Here is a 20,113-nt window from a genome sequence, read left to right on the forward strand (position 1 = left end):
CAGAGCTTATTTAGCCAAATTGATGAGTCACAGGAATCAGGATTAATAAAGTCAATTCAATTGCCAGTTTTAAAAACGGTGGGCCTACCACATGGATGGGCATTCATAAAATTATATTGTGGTCCGACTTGGTAGGCTACACCCCAGTAAGCACGAGCCGAGAAGTCGTTTTTTGGTGTTTTACAACCTTTAGGCTTACCACATACAGTAGATATATGGGCATTCCTAAAATTCAATTTCAGGCAACACTGTAGGCTACACCTCAGTAAGCACAGGCCGATGCCTTTGACATATTTTTTCGGTGCAGCTCAGGACCGGCCTTGATATCCACATCCACGGATATTTGTTTTTGGTCAGTTTATGTTTGGTTCAGATTTTGTCCGGTCTAGACCAGCCTTGATTTGGTCCAATCATAGACGTCTATAAATTACTTATTTTCAACTTTCATTCAAAACCTAAATTGTCCGGGAAATATGTTTTTTTTAACATCCGTTTAAGATGCCTTTTCAACGTACTGTAAAATGTGTATTAAAAAATAAAAATATATTTTTTTAAATAGGGAAAATACCTTTAATTCAGAACTGAAATTGAACCCAACTTCAACGTCTGTAAAATACGTATTTTTAAAGTCTGGGACTTACTGGGACTATTCCGTCCCTGCCTTGTACGGCAAATATTTGCATAGGAAACCTGATATTCCTGAGTTCATTGAGAAAACAAGCAATCGCACCCACTTCAACAAAATAAATATTTGATCTGAAGTTGAAATCTCAAGACTGTGTTTTGATATTTTTCTTTTGTACAATGTAGGCTATACGTGTTTAGCCAAAGTTCATACCAAACTCCCTGGATTACCAGAATTAAGGGTGAAATACAGCTGAGACATAAACCTTAACTCAACTAAAGGCCTTATACCAACCTGGTTTAGGCAAGGAAAAACAAACTAGATTAACTAGGCTAGCCGGGAGAGCGAGAGCGACAGAGCGAGAGCGACAGAGCGAGAGCGACAGAGGACAGAAAGAAAGCGAGAGGACAGAAAGAAAGCGAGAGGACAGAAAGAAAGCGAGAGGACAGAAAGAAAGCAAGAGGACAGAAAGAAAGCAAGAGGACAGAAAGAAAGCGAGAGGACAGAAAGAAAGCAAGAGGACAGAAAGAAAGCAAGAGGACAGAAAGAAAGCAAGAGGACAGAAAGAAAGCAAGAGGACAGAAAGAAAGCAAGAGGACAGAAAGAAAGCGAGAGGACAGAAAGAAAGCGAGAGGACAGAAAGAAAGCAAGAGGACAGAAAGAAAGCAAGAGGACAGAAAGAAAGCAAGAGGACAGAAAGAAAGCAAGAGGACAGAAAGAAAGCAAGAGGACAGAAAGAAAGCAAGAGGACAGAAAGAAAGCAAGAGGACAGAAAGAAAGCAAGAGGACAGAAAGAAAGCAAGAGAGGACAGAAAGAAAGCAAGAGAGGACAGAAAGAAAGCAAGAGAGGACAGAAAGAAAGCAAGAGAGGACAGAAAGAAAGCAAGAGAGGACAGAAAGAAAGCAAGAGAGGACAGAAAGAAAGCAAGAGGACAGAAAGAAAGCAAGAGGACAGAAAGAAAGCAAGAGGACAGAAAGAAAGCAAGAGGACAGAAAGAAAGCAAGAGAGGACAGAAAGAAAGCAAGAGGACAGAAAGAAAGCAAGAGGACAGAAAGAAAGCAAGAGGACAGAAAGAAAGCAAGAGAGGACAGAAAGAAAGCAAGAGAGGACAGAAAGAAAGCAAGAGGACAGAAAGAAAGCAAGAGGACAGAAAGAAAGCAAGAGAGGACAGAAAGAAAGCAAGAGGACAGAAAGAAAGCAAGAGGACAGAAAGAAAGCAAGAGGACAGAAAGAAAGCAAGAGAGGACAGAAAGAAAGCAAGAGAGGACAGAAAGAAAGCAAGAGAGGACAGAAAGAAAGCGAGAGGACAGAAAGAAAGCGAGAGAGGACAGAAAGAAAGCAAGAGAGGACAGAAAGAAAGAGACAGCGAGCGAGAGCGTGCGTGTGCGAGCGTTTGTGTATGCACAATGCTCTCCCCAGCTAGGAACAGAACAGGCCAGTCAGAACAGGATTCCTATTGTGCTCCCACAGGACTATATTAAGGCCTTATCAGACTGCAACATCAACAGTGTCCTCTGCTTGCTACTGCCCACTAAGCACACAAACCAGGATATGCAGCTAGCGCAGACAGCTTTAGCGTGCTAGGCTAACGCTAACATTTATCGTGCTAACGCTAAAGTTTTTGAGGTGGCGATGCTGTTGCTATTGTGGCGATGGTAGCTATTAAATACATGGCTACTTGAGCATCAGTGACATACTCGAGGAGAGTTGCTGTGTAGCTTTGAGAGTACACCATACGGTTGCTATGTGTATATTTGTATACATGTTGTTGTGGAAATTATGTTTTTATTTAGGAAAAACAAGGTTCAGACACACATGACATTTTCACATTATCATGGAGACTTCTCTCACACCAATCCATAGATCAGCAATAGTCCATAAGCAAGTCCAGTTATGCAACACAGCCCTCAGGGCCACCCCACCAAGTCCATGCATAGAATGTACATAGTTGCCACAACTAATTAACAGTGCGAATATGCAAGATGTCTACAATGAAAAGTAAAAGAGCACAGTAAAAGTTGAAAGCATGAAACAAAAAAGTTAAGTTCAGTGAGCGTCAGGAATTCAATGTGTCATAAAGCACAAAAGTCTTAATAATTCTGCATATGCCAATTCTTATTTCTTTGTCTTACATTAACTATTGTGCTAGGTTGTTTTTATGCAAATTCAAACCTGAAGTCACAGACGGGGTCCATTTCGACGAGCTTAAATCTCAGTTTTGTATATTAGGATAAAGTAATCGATTAGCCTGAAGCTAACATTACCAGAGAGTAAGAGGTCCCTCTGTGTACTTGTGCTGGTATGATATCAGTTACTGAAACATACAGCAAGCTAATGGATAAACTCAATGGTACACAAACGACAGTGTGTCTAGATGCTAGCCTTCAAGCTACGGTACAGTATGCTAACAAATTACATAGAAAACTAGAAAAATACATGAATCTTTTGTATAGTTGTTGGCAAGTAGTCAAAATGTTGGACTGCCCCCCTATATCAGTTGCTTGGTCGTTTGTACATGGCATTTAGGTCACTGTAGTTTCAATGCAGTGTGATACGCCTACAAACTGACCGTTTTCTGGGATTGATATAGTAGGAAGTAAAGTAAATACGTAACATGATTGTTACTAAACAAGACACTTCCCAACAAGTGGAGTCAATCTCCTGACAACACTCCAATGGATAAACAAAGTGGAATGAAACAAACTAGCCATTCCATGACATTTATGGGCTTTCAAAGGCACACAACGATGCATCAATGCACGGCCCAACGGCTTCAAACTGTACAACAGAACAGAACATTGAAATCAATTTAAATGAAACAGAAAACGGATCTCCCCCACCTCCCAAAAAAACCCTAGATGCACTATGTACAGTCTAAATGTACAATGTACAGTCGGTATTGATTGGCTTATAGGATTGTGGAATGTCAATATGGGCCTCCTCTTTGACACAAGCACTTGGATCTGCCGACTTGTCTATCTGCCCATAATCATTTAGAGTTTAAATTGGGGTTGAGAGATAGCAGCGGCTAACTGAAAAAGCGAAGTTGAAAAGCAGGTGCTACTGGACACTGACTACTGAGCATTTTCCATTGCTTTACATAGGTCATTGGAGGACTTAAGAATAGCACCATGGAGCCATCCTGGATACTACACAGGCTAAATGCAGCACAAAGAAGAGGGTAGGCTATGCTGGCTGCCTAGATACAATATGTGTTCTGAACCAGCTACCACTGGTCGATCACAACTTAAAGACTCAGCAATATGACAATCATAACAGAAGGGCGACTTCTTGCTTACAATCATCGACAACAGATTTTAAAACAGTCAATTGTGGCAGTCTTCTCAGATTTTACTATAATGATGTGATATTGCTAAATCTACCTTTAAAGCTAAACAAAGTGAGCGGACTAGAAGAAACACGCTATCATGCTAGCTACGGCTAAATGGACAGGAACAGGAAGTTGAAATGCCAGCTTGTGCTAACTTAGCGCTAACCATCAGTTATGGGCCCTCACAGATGGCAGTTTCCTCCTCCTAGCCCAATGGGTGTCAATGGAAACGAGATAGCTGGTGAGCAGTTGAACATGGATACAGTGGAGCTACTGTGCGTCATGGCATTGAGCGATATGTGCGTGCGCACACAGACACACACACACACACACACACACACTCAGCCAGAGCAAACACTCAGATGGGTGTGTGTCTGCCTTCAGTAAGCCTCAGCATAATGGGTGACTTCCTGGGAGAGGAACAACAAGGGGGTCTGACGTCACATATTTCCCTCCACTCGACACAACCCGCTGCCATGTACAGAATGACTGGAGATTAGAAGGAGGACAACTTGTTTGTATTTCACAGTCACAGTATTTGCCAGGGGTAGAATACACGGATTCAGAGCAAAGAGGGGAGCACAAACAGAGACGAGACCGCGGTAAGCCAAGTGGCGTCCGTAGCGCTTTTCCTAACCAAAGGAGTGCTTCTCATTCAAGCACATCATCGACACCAACATGTATGTTGCATAATGGGCTGTACCAACGCCTATGGAAATGGTATTGTTATTAATGAGGGTCAAATAAAGACCAAATAAGGGGTCGTGTTCTGCGAAGTGCACACAAAAAAAGTGTATACACATATAGTACCAGTCAAATGTTTGGACACACCTACTCATTCAAAGGTTTCTTTATTGTTAATATTTTCCACATTGTAGAATAATAGTGAAGACATCAAAACTATGAAATAACTCATATGGAATCATGTAGTAACCAAAAAAATGTTAAATCAAAAGATATTTTATATTTTCATTATTCAAAAGTAGCCACCCTTTGCCTTGATGATAGCTTTGCACACTCGTGGCATTCTCTCAACCAGCTTCACATAGAATGCTTTTCCTTCACTCTGCAGTCCAACTCATCCCAAACCATCTCAATTGGGTTGAGGTCGGGTGGTTGTGAAGGCCAGGTCATCTGATGCAGCACTCCATCACTCTCATTCTTGGCCAAATAGCCCTTACACAGCATGGCCGTGTGTGTTGGGGCATTGTCCTGTTGAAAAACAAATGATAGTTCCACTAAGCGCAAACCAGATGGGATGGCATATCGCTGTAGAATGCTGTAGTGGTTTCTTTGCAGCAATTCGACCATGAGGCCGGATTCATGCAGTCTCCTCTGAACAGTTGATGTTGTGATGTGTCTGCTACTTCAACTCTGTGGAGCATTTATTTGGGCTGCAATTTCTGAGGCTGGTAACTCTAATGAACGTATCCTCTGCTGCAGAGGTAACTCTGGGTCTTCCTTTCCTGTGGCGGTCCTCATGAGAACCAGTTTCATCATAGCGCTTGATGGTTTATGTGACTGCACTTGTAGAAACTTTCAAAGTTCTTGAAATGTTCCAGATTAAGACATGAAGGTCAGTCAAAGTAATGGACTGTTGTTTCTCTTTACTTATTTGAACTGTTTTTGTCATAATATGGACTTGGTCTTTTACCAAATAGGGCTGTCTTCTCACAACACAACTGATTGGATCAAAAGTATTGAGAAGGAAATAAATCCCACGAATTAACTTAAGGCACACCTGTTAATTGAAATGCATTCCAGGTGACTACCTCATGAAGCTGGTTGAGAGAATGCCAAGAGTGTGCAAAGCTGTCATCAAGGCAAAGGGTGGCTACTTTGAAGAATCTCAAATAAAACCTATTTTGATTTGTTTACTACATGATTCCATATGTGTCATTTCATAGTTTTGATGTCTTATTCTACAATGTAGAAAATAGTCAAATAAAGAAAAACACTGAAATGAGTAAGTGTGTCCAAACATTTGACTGGTACTGCATACACACACGCGCTCAAACACACACACACAAATGCCTAAAACATCGATCTCCATTAAATCTCTAAGGAGCACCTCTGAGGACTTGGGTGCTTAGGTGAGGTCTAAAAGGCCAAATCAAAATGCAGTGAGGGTCCAGGACACATGAGAGTCAATGGAGACACATCATTGGCTGAGAAAACAACCAGGGCTGTGAGTGGATGGAAACCACAGAACTCTTCTACAGCTGTATGATCTTAATTGGATCAACGTTGAGAACTTTCCCTTACTAAATACGTATCAACTCCTACAAAAAGACCCATCAATTATAATCCACATTTCCTGTTGCTGCAGGATTAGTTTCCTGCTGAAGAAAACTAGCTCAAATTAAGTTACTACATCTGTAAGGACCCAGCTTTCATTAAAGAGGATTCTTGAGTAACACTCATGCACACACACACACACAATGGATATTCTCACCCGTAACACAACCGGACAGGCTTAATTGAAGTTGCACTATGTAGAAATCGCTTCTACATTTCCTGGTTGATAAAATTGTAATAGTTTACATGCAATGTCAGTGGAGAGATGGGGAGTCCACAGGGACAAGAGAGAGGGGAGATAGGATGAGGACGGGGGGAGAATGATTGGGATGGAGGATTAAAGAGGCAACGAGGGATGGATGGAGAAAGAAGGATGAGATGGGAGAAAGGGAGGGCATGAGGGATGGGGGGGGGTTACTCACTACTGTGCGCAGTCGATGAGCTGGTACTCGTTGGAGCGCTCGAAGCACGCCTTCACGCCTTCATCGTCCCAGAGCTGCTTGGCATGTTCGAAGAACTCCTGTTTTTCCACGAATGAAAATGAGAGTGAAGAACAGAGGGTTAGGAGGAGGAGAGACACGTGACAGCCCAGGGAGAAACCTGTGTTGTCAAAGCAGAGTGTCTTCAACAGGGGATTTTGTTTAAGACAAGAGAGCCAACTTATCATCACTTTTGAGTTCCATGTATATTTGCATGTTGGACTAAAGTACATTTCATGTAAGTGCCCTCTGTAGCAGCAGGTTAGATGATCACAAGTGTCTTCCATCATATATTATTCACGTGTTGCACCACGTGAAAAGTGAAAAGTTTGATTTATTTCATCCCTTACGAAAAAACTAAGGTGGAAAACGTCTGATCCATTCACAGCGTGAACACAAAAACAAGGGGGGTAAAAATGATACCGCTCGCAGAGAAAGAGCATCCCCATAATTACCAATTCAATGAGGGGCTAGTGAGTGGAGGAGCAGTCTGTGGTTTGTAAGGACAGAAGGTGTGGTGGAGGAGGTTGGGAAGGAAACTTGTATCATATGAGGACAGGGCTAATCTCACATGATACCGGTGGCTTTTAGAGAGCCAGAGAGACATACTGTATAAAGATGAACTTTTAATATCCAAACCGAGAAAGACAAGACAATAAAATGCTGAACTTTTAGGGACAAACCAGCGCTAAAATCCAAAACGCTTTTTTTGGACAACACAAACACACTGTTCGCTGTCTTCTGCCTCAGAAGTATACCAATAGGAAAGAGGGAGGGAGGGATGATTGGAGGCAGGAAGACGAACGGAGGAGAGGGAGGTTCTGAGAAACAGAGGCTCGTTCCTTAGAGAGTGTCGAGAGATGGGTATAAAATAATTAGTCCCCCGGTGGGGTCATCACAAAATAACCACAACACAGGCAAACAAATGGCAACAGACACTCAAAACAAACTTAAATGCTAAACAGGGCTTGACATGAACTTTTTTATCTACTTGTCCATCAAACAAGTTAGGACCGATTTATCACTTTCGAAAGGTACTTGTCCCAACAAGCTCACTTGTCCCAATAACCCCAAAAGTTTGCTAAAATGGTGACATTACTTCTCAACACCCAGTTTTGAGAGACGGTATTACAACCGGAGTATGAAGCATTGGTTTCATCAACTCTCTCCCCCTCCCCGGCAACAGAACACTGGCACGTACGCAGTTGATGCCAACACCATGACTTTTCTAGGATTTTCATTGCTGACCTAAAATTTGTTATAACTGGGTAAATAACTCACTAACTAGCAATGAAAATCAACAAATGTGCACACGTGGCTCGCTTTGATCTCAAAAACTTATGTCAGACTAGAGGTCGACTGATTAATTGGAATGACCGATTAATTAGGGCCGATTTCAAGTTTTCATAACAATCGGAAATCTGTATTTTTGGAACCCGATTTGGCCGATTTTAAAAACTTTTTTTTTTACACCTTTTTTATACCTTTATTTAACTAGGCAAGTCAGTTAAGAACACATTCTTATTTTCAATGGCGGCCTAGGAACGGTGGGTTAACTGCCTCGTTCAGGGGCAGACCGACAGATTTTTTTACCTTTTTACCTTGATTTTTTTACCTTGTCAGCTGACAAGGTAAAAAAATCTGTCGGTCTGCCCCTGAACGAGGCAGTTAACCCACAATCTTGCAACCTTACAGTTAACTAGTCCAACGCTCTAACCACCTGATTACATTGCACTCCGAGGAGACTGCCTGTTATGCGAATGCAGTAAGCCAAGGTAAGTTGCTAGCTAGCATTAAACTTACCTTATAAAAAAAACAATCAATCATAATCACTAGTTAAACTAGTAATATCATCAACCATGTGTAGTTATCTAGTGTGTCCTGCATTGCATATAATCAATGCGGTGCGTATCGTTGCTCCAATGTGTACCTAACCATAAACATCAATGCCTTTCTTAAAATCAATACACAGAAGTATATATTTTTACACCTAAAAATAAAAGAAATCCAGGTCACCAGGTGAAATTGTGTCACTTCTCTTGTGTTCATTGCACGTAGAGTCAGTGTATTTGCAAGAGTTTGGGCTGCCTAATTTGCCAGAATGTTACGTAATTATGACATAACATTGAAGGTTGTGCAATGTAACAGGAATATTTAGACTTATGGATGCCACCCGTTAGATAAAATACGGAACGGTTCCGTATTTCACTGAAAGAATAAAAAGGTTTTGTTTGAGATGATAGTTTCCGGATTCGACAATATTAATGACCCAAGGCTAGTATTTCTGTGTGTCATTATTTTATAATTAAGTATATGATTTGATATTTGATAGTCTGACTGAGCGATGGTAGGCACCAGTAGGCTCGTAAACATTCATTCAAACAGCACTTTCGTGCGTTTGCCAACAGCTGTTTATGACTTCAAGCATTGAGCTGTTTATGACTTCAAGCCTATCAACTCCCGAGATTAGGCTGGTGTAACTGATGTGAAATGGCTAGCTAGTTAGCGGGGTGCGCGCTAATAGTGTTTCAAACGTCACTCACTCAGACTTGGAGTGGTTGTTTCCCTTGCTCTACATAGGTAATGCTGCTTCGAGGGTGGCTGTTGTCATTGTGTTTCTGGTTCGAGCCCAGGTAGGAGCGAGGAGAGGGATGGAAGCTATACTGTTACACTGGCAATGCTATAGTGCCTATAAGAACATCCAATAGTCAAAGGTTAATGAAATACAAATGGTATAGAGAGAAATAGTCCTATAATTCCTATAATAACTACAACCTAAAACTTCTTACCTGGGAATATTGAAGACTCATGTAAAAAGGAACCACCAGCTTTCATATGTTCTGAGCAAGGAACTTAAACGTTCTTCTCCAACATTTTGTTTTTGCATTATTTAAACCAAATTGAACATGTTTCATTATTTATTTGAGGCTAAATTGATTTTATTAATGTATTATATTAAGTTAAAAGTGTTCATTCAGTATTGTTGTAATTGCCATTATTACAAACAAATAAATAAATAAATAAATAAATAGGCCGATTAATCTGTATTGGCTTTCTTTGGTCCTCCAATAAATCGGTATCGGCGTTGAAAAATCATAATCTGTTGACCTCCAGTCACGACTTCATGATTGAATGTGACTGCATGATTGAAAGACTGCTCGTGCCTGTCAATGAAGGCCTACAACAAATGGCGCTGGAGAATGTAGAGGTTTTACGTGCACACAGCCGATTGTTTTTTGTTTGTTTATTTGCAGCTTATTCTTTTACTTATTTTGTGCATAATGTTGCCACTACCGTCCGTCTTATGACCGAAAATAACTTCTAGACATCAGGACTGCGATTACTCAGCACATACTAGCGAATAATTTTTTTCCTTTCACGACTCTGACGAGCCCGACGAAGGATAAACTGCTTCCTCGGGCCCCGATCCCCGTGATCTGTGTGAAGAGGAGACAGAGAAAGAGGGGCCACAGGTCAGGCTGCTATTTGAGAATTCATAGGCGATTGAATAAACCCCCACTTCCCTGCAATCTGCTAGCAAACGTGCGTGCAATCTTTGGAGAATAAAATCGACGAGTTACGCGGAAAATTAAACTACATTAAAAACTGTAACATCTTATGCTTCATGGAGTCGTGGCTGAATGATGACAATATCAACATACAGCTGGCTGGTTATATGATGTACCGGCAGGATAGAACAGAAAAATGCGAAAGGCCCAGTACATCACTGGGGCCAAGCTTCCTGCCATCCAGGATCTCTATACCAGGCGGTGTCAGAGGAAGGCCCTAAAAATTGTCAAAGACTCCAGCCATCCTAGTCATAGACTATTCTCTCTACTACCGCACGGCAAGCGGGTAACAGAGCGCCAAGACTAGGTCCAAGAGGATTCTTAACAGCTTCTACCTCCAAGCCATAAGACTCCTGAACATCTAGTCAAATAGTTCCCCAGACTATTTGCAGTGCCCCCCCGCACCTCAACTAACCAGTGCCCCCGCACATTGACACTGTATCGGTACCCCCCTGTATATTATCTCACTATTGTACTCCTGCTCTTTAATTACTTGTTACTTTTATCTCTTATTCTTATCCGTAATTCTTTAAAACTGCATTGTTCGTTAGGGGCTCGTAAGTAAGCATTACACCTGTTGTATTTGGCGCATGTGACTAATAGAATTTGATTTGAACACGCCGCACTTTGATCCGATTCTGACCGGGGTAGCCACATTTTTGATATTGTGATGTTTTTTTTTACTTGTCCATTCAGACAACTTAAATATATAATCTGCTATAAGGTCAATTTTGATAAAAGCGAAATCTTACCGTTGTCTGTCTTTGACCATCATACCATCAGGCACAAGTTTCCTTTTAGATGGTCGCCTATGGGCTTCACATATTTGGGCATAATTGTGGATGGTAATCTGAACAACCTCTATAAACTCAATCTGGCCAGTTTGTTGCAAAAGGTGGAGGGTGACCTTTGTAAATGGATGGACTTACCTCTCACTCTACTGGGTAGAATCAATGTAATTCAAATGAATGTCCTGCCCAGATTTCTATATCTGTTTCAATCTCTCCCTATCCCTGTTCCCGCAGCATTTTTTTCCTCTCTCGACAAGCTGACCAGAAGGTTTATCTGGCACGGCAAAACCCCTAGGGTTGGCCTGGATAAACTGACTCTTGATTACAGTCAAGGGGGCTTAAGCCTCCCCAATTTTAGAATGTACTACTGGGCTGCACAGTCTAGGTTTCTGGCTCAGAGGTTTGACAATGGTCCCTCTCCCTCATGGTTGAACATTGAAAAGCTTGAGGTGAATGATGACACTGGAGCAGAATTGTTTTACAAATGGGACAGAAAATCTATAAATGCCATCACAGACAACCCTTTAATCATACATTCTGTCCTGGCATGGTGCAAACTACCTGAGCTGTTCGGACGAGGGGGATTCCTTTCCCCTAAAACCCCTTTATGGAACAATATATTGATTCCTATGTTTTTCCAGAATAGTAACTTTAGACCATGGTCTGATAAGTGGATAACTCTTCTGGAACATTGTTACGAGGAGGGAGTTCTTATGTCTTTTGATCAGCTGAAACAGGAATACCACTTGCCTAGCAGGGACTTCTTTAGCTACCTACAACTACGAAACTTTATTAGGGTGACTCAAGGGACAATGGAACCTACCTAAGATGTCACCTATTGAACAACTCTGCCACGCAGACCAACCACCGTTCAAGACCATTTCCTGTGTATACGATGCTCTTATGTCAGGACTAACACTGCCTGGGCTAGATAAACCCCGACTTAGATGGGAAAAAGATCTGGATATTGATCTTGATGAGGATCTATGGAGTGACCTATGCAGGGATGGTGTTACATCCACATTGAACTCCAGATACAGACTGATCCAGTTTAATTTCCTCCATCAGCTCTATATCACCCCATCTAGACTGCACAAGTTCAACCCAGATATCTCCTCCCTATGTTTTAGATGTGGCTCAGATGAAGGAACATTCCTCCATTCCACTAGGCAGTGTTCAAAACTACACGGTTTCTGGCAGGGGGTATGCAATACCATATCCTCAATTCACGGGGTTGCATTCCCTTTAGACCCGGAGGTCTGTCTACTGGGCAACTTTACTAACACCAATCTTAGGCAAAGCCATACTATAAAGCGAACAGAAATATTGCTAGCGATTGCCAAGAAATGTATTGCCTTGAAATGGAAATTGGATTCCTCCCTGCCAGTTGCAATGTGGCTATAGGAAGTTAATAGTTGTATCCCTTTGGAGAAAATCACTTACTGCTTGAGGAATAAGTTAGACATTTGACAGAATTTGGCAACCTTTTGACTATATGGAGAATCTCCCCCCACATCTCATTGAATCTCTATATAATCCTCACAATGTTTCACACGTAATGTATAATATGTAGCCTACGGCAGGTGATCCAATGTCTCATTATTATTATTTTCTTATTGTATATATATATATATATAAATAAATAAATAAAATCTGCTTGTCCAACAATTTGTTTTAATTGACCCAGACAAGTGCTAATGTCAAGGCCTGCTAAAGTCACTGACACCAATGCAACAAGGACTTGAGCAAAGTTTGATCCAGCCTTGTTCACGATTCTGCTAAACAGTCTGTACTGAACCACTGTGCAGTATCGACCATGTATCTGCTATCTACTAGGGATATAACATTGTTTTCCCAATTCAAATATTTAAAGTTACAAGTGCACCGGTCCGCAGCCCCCAAACCGATCCAAATGTAGCATGCAATTCACTTGATTTTCTTCTCACATTACATTCTTTCTATCGTCCAATTGTTTGTTTTTTTCAATCTTATTTTGTGACAACTGATGCTTTCTCTCCTTTAGTGTCGAACTGCATGTATCTGTTGATAGTCATTAATCTACAAGTAATTTTGCATGCTGAACAACCCAAAGCAATTTTCACTGTTCAGTAGCCTAGTCAAACTGCGCACTGTGCCCAGCGTCGCTGGCTGAACAGCGCAAGATAGGAGGCCTGTTCCTGATCTTGCACATCTGTGTTGCACCCCAAAATGGCTTGTGTGATATTAGGCTTTATTAGTTGAGTGACAACCTATATTATTTGCCAGGTTATTATTATCTATGTGCCGTTGAAAATGATATTTTACCGTAATTAAAAGTAAGCTATCGGAGACAACTCATCTGGCCATACCTGCTGATCAGGACTTACAATACATTTCATTTTGATTGTTCAGGTTTACCATAGGCAATAGTTTTGGTAGTTTTGCTTTAAACAAATCAGTGTATATGCTATTTTTTAGATATACTGTACAAGGTAAAGCTTATAATTTCATAATGGGGAACACAATCACATTTGCAAGGGCACACTGCATGGGCGAAGGGAGAGAAGATCACTTCATTAAAACTTCCAAACAGTCAAGACAATTAGATTTTGAAATGGGGGTGTGCTATATATTCATATGTCATAGCTAATTTGTAAACAAATATTTACATATAGTGGTGATGGGGATTTCAGAACCAAAGTAGGGGGGGGGGGACAAGAAAAACATTGCCCCCCCCTCCTAATCTGATTGGCAGATCCCTAGTCTACCTTATAGCTCAGATAAGTTGCCTACATAGTACATAGACATTGTTTTCCCAATTCATAGACACACACACACACACACACACACACACACACACACACACACACACACACACACACACACACACAGCTCAGAGAGGCCTAGCTCATGAGCTCCATCAGAAGCAGATGTTAATGTACAATTGAACATGTGTTTATGCAACAAATGTTAGTGCATCGAATCGTTCTCTAATCAAAACTAATTGCACAAAATATGAATGCAACCATAAGGATTTTAATGAGTTACAGTTACTATAAGGAAATCAGTCAATTTAAATAACATGCATTAGGCCCTAATTTGTGGATTTCACATAACTGGGCAGGGGTGCAGTCATGGGTGGGAGCCAGGCCAGGCCAATCAAATATACTTTTTCCCATTTTTCCATATGTGGATGTCATGGCTGGAATGGTTACACGTTGTCTGTGGTTGTGATGCCGGCTGGACATACTGTCAAATTCTCTAAAAATACGTTGGTAGAGAAATTAACATTCAATTCTCTGGCAACAGCTCTGGTGGACATTCCTGCAGTCACCATGCCAATTGTGCACTCCCTCAAAACTTGAGGCATCTGTAGCATTGTGTTGTGTAACACATTTTAGAGTGGCCTTTTATTGTCCCCCAGCACAAGGTGCACCTGTGTAATGATCATGCTGTTTAATCAGCTTCTTGATATGCCACACACATCAGGTGTATAGAAATGCTCACTTACAGGGATGTGAACACATTTATGCACAACATTTGAGAGAAATAAGCTTTTTGTGCTTAAGGAACATTTCTGGGATATTTTATTTCTTGCTCATGAAACCAACAATTTACATGTTGTGTTTATATTTTTTGTTCAGTATAAAACGTATCCTTCCTGTATCATATCAGAGCCCATCTATCTAGAAACGTATCGATTGGTCTTAAAAGGAAAAGATGGACATCCCTACTATCTACCATGTGTCAACCATTCCCCAGAAACCCAACACAGTAGGAGGACATTTAGTCATATTGTCATAGTTTACTTTCATACGGTGGTAGAGAAAGGTTTTCAACACGCACACCTCAAAGCTGCCATCAGAGGGAAAACAAAACATCCTTCCACACACTGGAATGTGCAAAATGCAAGAAAAAATTCCTACATAGTTCCTATGATATTTCATAAATAAATAAAAACTCTCCAAAAACGACTTACTAAGCATCACTTATCAGGTTTAATGTCTCCACTGAAATATAGCTCTGTATATGATCACAACCGCACCTCTCTGGCTTCCTCTTTGCCTCCATTAGTCCCAGGTGACATTTTGATGTACTGACCCAGCAGAGTCGCTCTCTCCACAAAGCAGAGTCAGGATGTCTCGCTCTCTCCACAAAGCAGAGTGTGGATCTCTTTCTCCACATGCAAAGCAGAGTTAGGATCTCTCGTTCTCCACAAAGCAGAGTGCGTCTGTCTGCCAGGGCAGTTTCCTAGTCAAGGCTGATGATCTTACCGCGGGAACAGGAAGTTGAGAAGTGGAGAGGAGGAAAGAAGCGGGAGGACACCGAGCCAGTTCATATGCTCTGCTGCCTGTATCAGAAGATACAGGGATGTTGCTTTAATGTGTGCCATGTTATTATGTTACAGCAACACTGAGCCAGGTTCTATCGGTCTTGTGACTGAGGAAAATTCCATGTTTTTTCCCAAATTAATGAGTTATTACTTGCACTGGACCAAAACAGGGAGCACAATGAGGGTGCTCTAAAATGTTTTACAACTACTAATTCCAAGTGACAAACACCCAGCCCATCTGTTTCTAAAATTGTCAAATTGTTTTTGACATAGCAAGTGAATGATCAAGCATTGTGGAGTGTAGAAATGAGGGGGTACCCAGCCTAGTTAAATCCATCTAAAAACTAAATGACTTCGGCTGCGTTTAGACAGGCAGCCCAATTCTGATCTTTTGACCAATCAGATCAGCTCTGAAAAAGATCTGATGTGAAAAGATCTAATGCGATTGATTGGTCAAAAGACCAATTAGTAGAAAAAATATCAGAATTGTGCTGTTTATGAAATCCAAATTTACACCAGTTTAAATTGCTGGAAAAACACCTGAGCTAAAAACAAAGGAACTTTAAAGAACGTATGTAGCCTGTGGCAGGCAGCATATCACAGGGCTGGGGATCACTAAAGCGGCACTGTGGGTCCCCACAGTCAAAACTCACAAGGCCCAACACTGAGCCCTGGGGAACACCTGGTGACACAAAAACACGTTAACAAAACCCTGATGCCCATTTAACCAGTATGTCCTTTACTGTACCTAGGCCTTCATTAGCGATGAAGCAATGGCAAAAAGAGTAATTAGGAGTGTGTTAAACAGAGCTAGTCCTGTGCCAAGGAGCTTTGGCTAATGGCGTCCTTGGCTACTTTGGGGCTTCCTCCAGTCCCTCCACACCGCTACCCTAGTTATCAACACTCCCCCTTGTATACCCTCCAGTGGATCAGTGAGGGAGATTGTGCTAGGATACCACTGTCTTTAGTGCCACAACATTTGAGCTCCCAGGGCAGGGTCTCAATCTATGGCGTGTTTGTTCATTTTTAGGGCCACAGTTCTGTCCAGGTGGGTGCTAAGTGATGGGTTAGGCAGGGTTCAGGCAGTGCCTGTGGTCTGGTACCTGACCTAGAACCCAGGAAGGCTGTTTTCACTGGAGATGTTCCATTCAAAACAAGTGTGTGTGTGGGTGGTTGGAGGGAGAGGGGGGGGTTACTAGCCGTGTCTTCTGCAACACTTTAACAATGTTATGGTAACTTTCACAGACGGATCTAAATTCTGGTGAGACGACATCCTCAGCCATGTGTAACAAGTAATGAGCACACTTACAATGAAATAAAAAGCCTTTTTGGTAGCCTGCCTGTCAGCTACGGTTTGTTGTCACTAAACGCTCAATTAAATGTTCAAGTTTTTCAGTTGTTTGTGCGTATGGATGCAGGGTTGAATACAATTGTATGCATGTTCCATAAAACTCACGTTGCAATTTCCACATTGTTAGTCATGGCCATCCTTTTTTGAATGAGATGGTTCATCAACTTTATGAAAACAACATCAAAACAAGAAGTCCCAAGAACAACTCCCTTGAATGAATTTCTGCTCAGAAACCAAATTTCAGAGTACAATCAGACAAAGAATTCTTAGATATATTTGTCAACCCACAGCTATGCATTATGCAATTTCTCAGGAATCCCACTCTATCACAGAGCCTGCTTTTTTGCCCCAGGTTTAGCTTTCCTGTCACACATAAAGCTATGATGAGTCATCAACAAAATGAAGAGGATATTTTTAGCTCCTAATAGTTCTCGAACACAACACCCTCAGACAAAACCGTCAGGGGAGACATAATGCTGGTCAAAACGCCAGCGAGGCATGATCCTGCGTCTCTCAGATACGTCCTGTTACACTTCAAAACACCCCTTCCTGTCAAACACACACACACACACACTTCTCTCTGCTCTTTTGCCTGTCTGTCAGTCTGTCACTAAAATAATCTGGTGTAAATGGCTGCCGTCAGGAAATGGTGATGCAGGCCAGAGCAAAGGAGCCCCAGACAAAGGATTAACAGGAAGAGAGAGAAGGGGAGCGCACGATAGAAGGGGAGCGCGAGAGAGAGAGAGAGAGAGAGAGAGAGAGAGAGACAGAGAAAACAAGAGAGCGCGCGAGAGAAGGGGAGCGCGAGAGAGAGCAAAAACAAGAGAGCGCGTGAGAGAAGGGGAGCCCAAGAGAGAAAACGAGAGAAGAGAGTAAGAGAAAGAGAACATCTGGTCCTGTTACCAACTCTTCTTGATGTATGAATTTTTCACTGGCAGACAAAGAGAAGAATAGCACTGAAATGGATCTGTCGGTGACAATGTGTTGAAATGCTAGCCTGACATACACACCCCTTAGACCAAAAAAGCCCTATGAGGTAACATTTTACCAACATGTCACACAGCACTTCCGGATTAATCCACAATTAGCAATGGTCGCTTTTAATCGAGTTTCAGAAAGTTCAGAGGGCACACAATATATACAGTAGTATTCAGTGTCTTCAACAAGCATTACAAAACACCATTGCTGAGGCATGTCTGAAGACGAGAGGTCTGTCTCTCATATGATCATTTTATTTGGATTTTAAGGTATATCGGTCTTCAACTTGCCATCATTGGCCTACTAAAGCACGTCGGACTGATCTGACGGTTTACACATACTACAGGTAACTGCCCCAAAATAATGGAAACACATGAGTATACAAAGTATATTGAAAGCAGGTGCTTCCACACAGGTGTTGTTTCTGAGTTAATTAATCAAAATAACATCATGCTTAGGGTCATGTAATATGGTAGTGGGCAGGCCATTATTTTGCTACCATGGCTAAGCCCCCATAGGATGACAATGCCCCTATTCACAGGGCAGGAGTGGTCACTGAATGGTTTGATGAGTATGAATACGATGTAAACCATATGCCATCTCAGTCACCAGATCTCAACCCAATTAATTGAATTCTTATGAGAGATTCTGGAGTGGTGCCTCGGACAGCATTTTCAACCACCATCAACAAAACACCAAATAATGGAGTTTCTCGTGGAACAATGGTGTTTTATCCCTCCAATAGACTTCCAGACACTTGTAGAATCTATGCCAAGGTGCATTGAAGCTATTCTGGTTCGTGGTGACCAATGCCCAATATACTGTATGTATACTATGTAGGGTTAATGAAGTTAAAGAGAGGCAGTTCACTCCATATCGTACTGTATGGTATCAATCCCATTCACCATTCCAACCCTGTCGTCCATTACACTCTGGAGCGTCCCTCCAGCCGACAATCTAAAACCCACTGGCGCTTCTCTCTCCTCTTCCGATGGCTTAACAAAGGAGGCCTAATATGATCAAGCTGTTTGTGTGTGTGTAGAGAAGCAGGAGACACTCCTCAGGGCTCGGGTTTAGGGAGGCTCGTGACACAGCCTGAATAAACGCAGTGTGCAGTTTACAGTCTCTTAATGGAGGGGCCCATGAAAGACAGCAAACGGGACAATGTGTACTTAGCTTACGTCTCCTTAACCGTTTCATACCTCTGGCCGGGTACCACACTCTCACCATATTGGGAAAAGCCCATTCCTATGTTTTGTATTGACAATTCTGTAGTTGTTTCAAATAAATGCATTCATTGGTAGATTCCGCAATTTACAGGAGATATTAACGTGCATTTTATATCATTGATAGTTTCCGCTATCTGCATCTGCCATCAATATTTCCCCTAGATAGAATAGACAGACAAGTAGATAAAGTGTAGTCGTGATGTTGCATAATGAAGAATCACATGTCAACTTTAGGTAAATGCAAAAAGCAGAGCAAACTGAACATGAGAATGCATTGGAGCCAAGTCGCAGGCCCCAAATACTATCTACGATTATTCTAGTCTAGCCGCTACTGGCACCATGTCAAGAAATCTTGGAATGGATGAAAAAAATTTATGCTCTTCAATTATGTAACCACAATCAAATGCTCAACTGCTGAGGCGTTATTTAAAAAGGGGCAATCTGTAGTTGCTACATCCATTTTTAAACTTATAAATTAATTATATATTCTTCAAGAATCAATGGGTATATATATAACTTATAAATTCCTCATGAACTTAGTTCAACTGTGGCACCCGGTCAGAACCCAAGGTATAAGATTGGAGTAGAACAATGTTTGATATCATGGATGGTCAGTCCATAGTGCTATCTATGAATTTGAGAGTAATTACATTTCTCCAGGACCATCCTTCAGCTTTAAAAAAAAAAAAATGATGTGGGGTCAACTGTTGAATGGGCCTTTAAAGCAGTGGTTTTTAACCAAGGGTGTATGTCACCTGCTGCCAAAATAATTGTTTGAGCCAGGGCCACAGCAACACAAGCCATATACTTTGCTATATTATTTTTTTGCCTAAATAATCACTGAACAATCTATGAAAAAAAGAAACACGCCTGTTTGCGGTTTCATATTGCAGTATGATAATTGAGAATCACAGTAGTCCATTTTATCAACGAATGCGGGTGGGTAGAGATTAAAGAGTATGGTATGCAGACTCTGCATTTTATTGTTTTAATAATCTGAAGGGAACCATTTTGAAAGTGCGTGCTTGCGGGTATGGTGAATGAAGTTGAAGGCATAATTTCATTAATTCAGGTTTAAATTAGAAAAAACGTGGTTAAACCCATTTATTTCTCAACTTAAACACTGGACAATTGCTCTTTTTAAAGTCT

At 41.4% G+C, this 20,113-nt stretch overlaps 1 protein-coding gene across 2 annotated transcripts in view; it reads right to left on the minus strand.

Moving 5' to 3' along the window:
* gnal (guanine nucleotide binding protein (G protein), alpha activating activity polypeptide, olfactory type) overlaps positions 1-20,113 on the minus strand; it is a 65,371-nt gene that overhangs the window by 25,270 nt on the left and 19,988 nt on the right. For both annotated transcript variants that reach the window (XM_046355802.1, XM_046355803.1), the window contains exon 5: positions 6,678-6,775. In XM_046355802.1, the coding sequence (XP_046211758.1) occupies positions 6,678-6,775 (98 nt within the window). The remainder of the gene's footprint in view (positions 1-6,677; positions 6,776-20,113) is intronic.

This window comes from Oncorhynchus gorbuscha, linkage group LG07 (assembly GCF_021184085.1).
Source record: "Oncorhynchus gorbuscha isolate QuinsamMale2020 ecotype Even-year linkage group LG07, OgorEven_v1.0, whole genome shotgun sequence".
Lineage (NCBI taxonomy): Eukaryota > Metazoa > Chordata > Actinopteri > Salmoniformes > Salmonidae > Oncorhynchus > Oncorhynchus gorbuscha.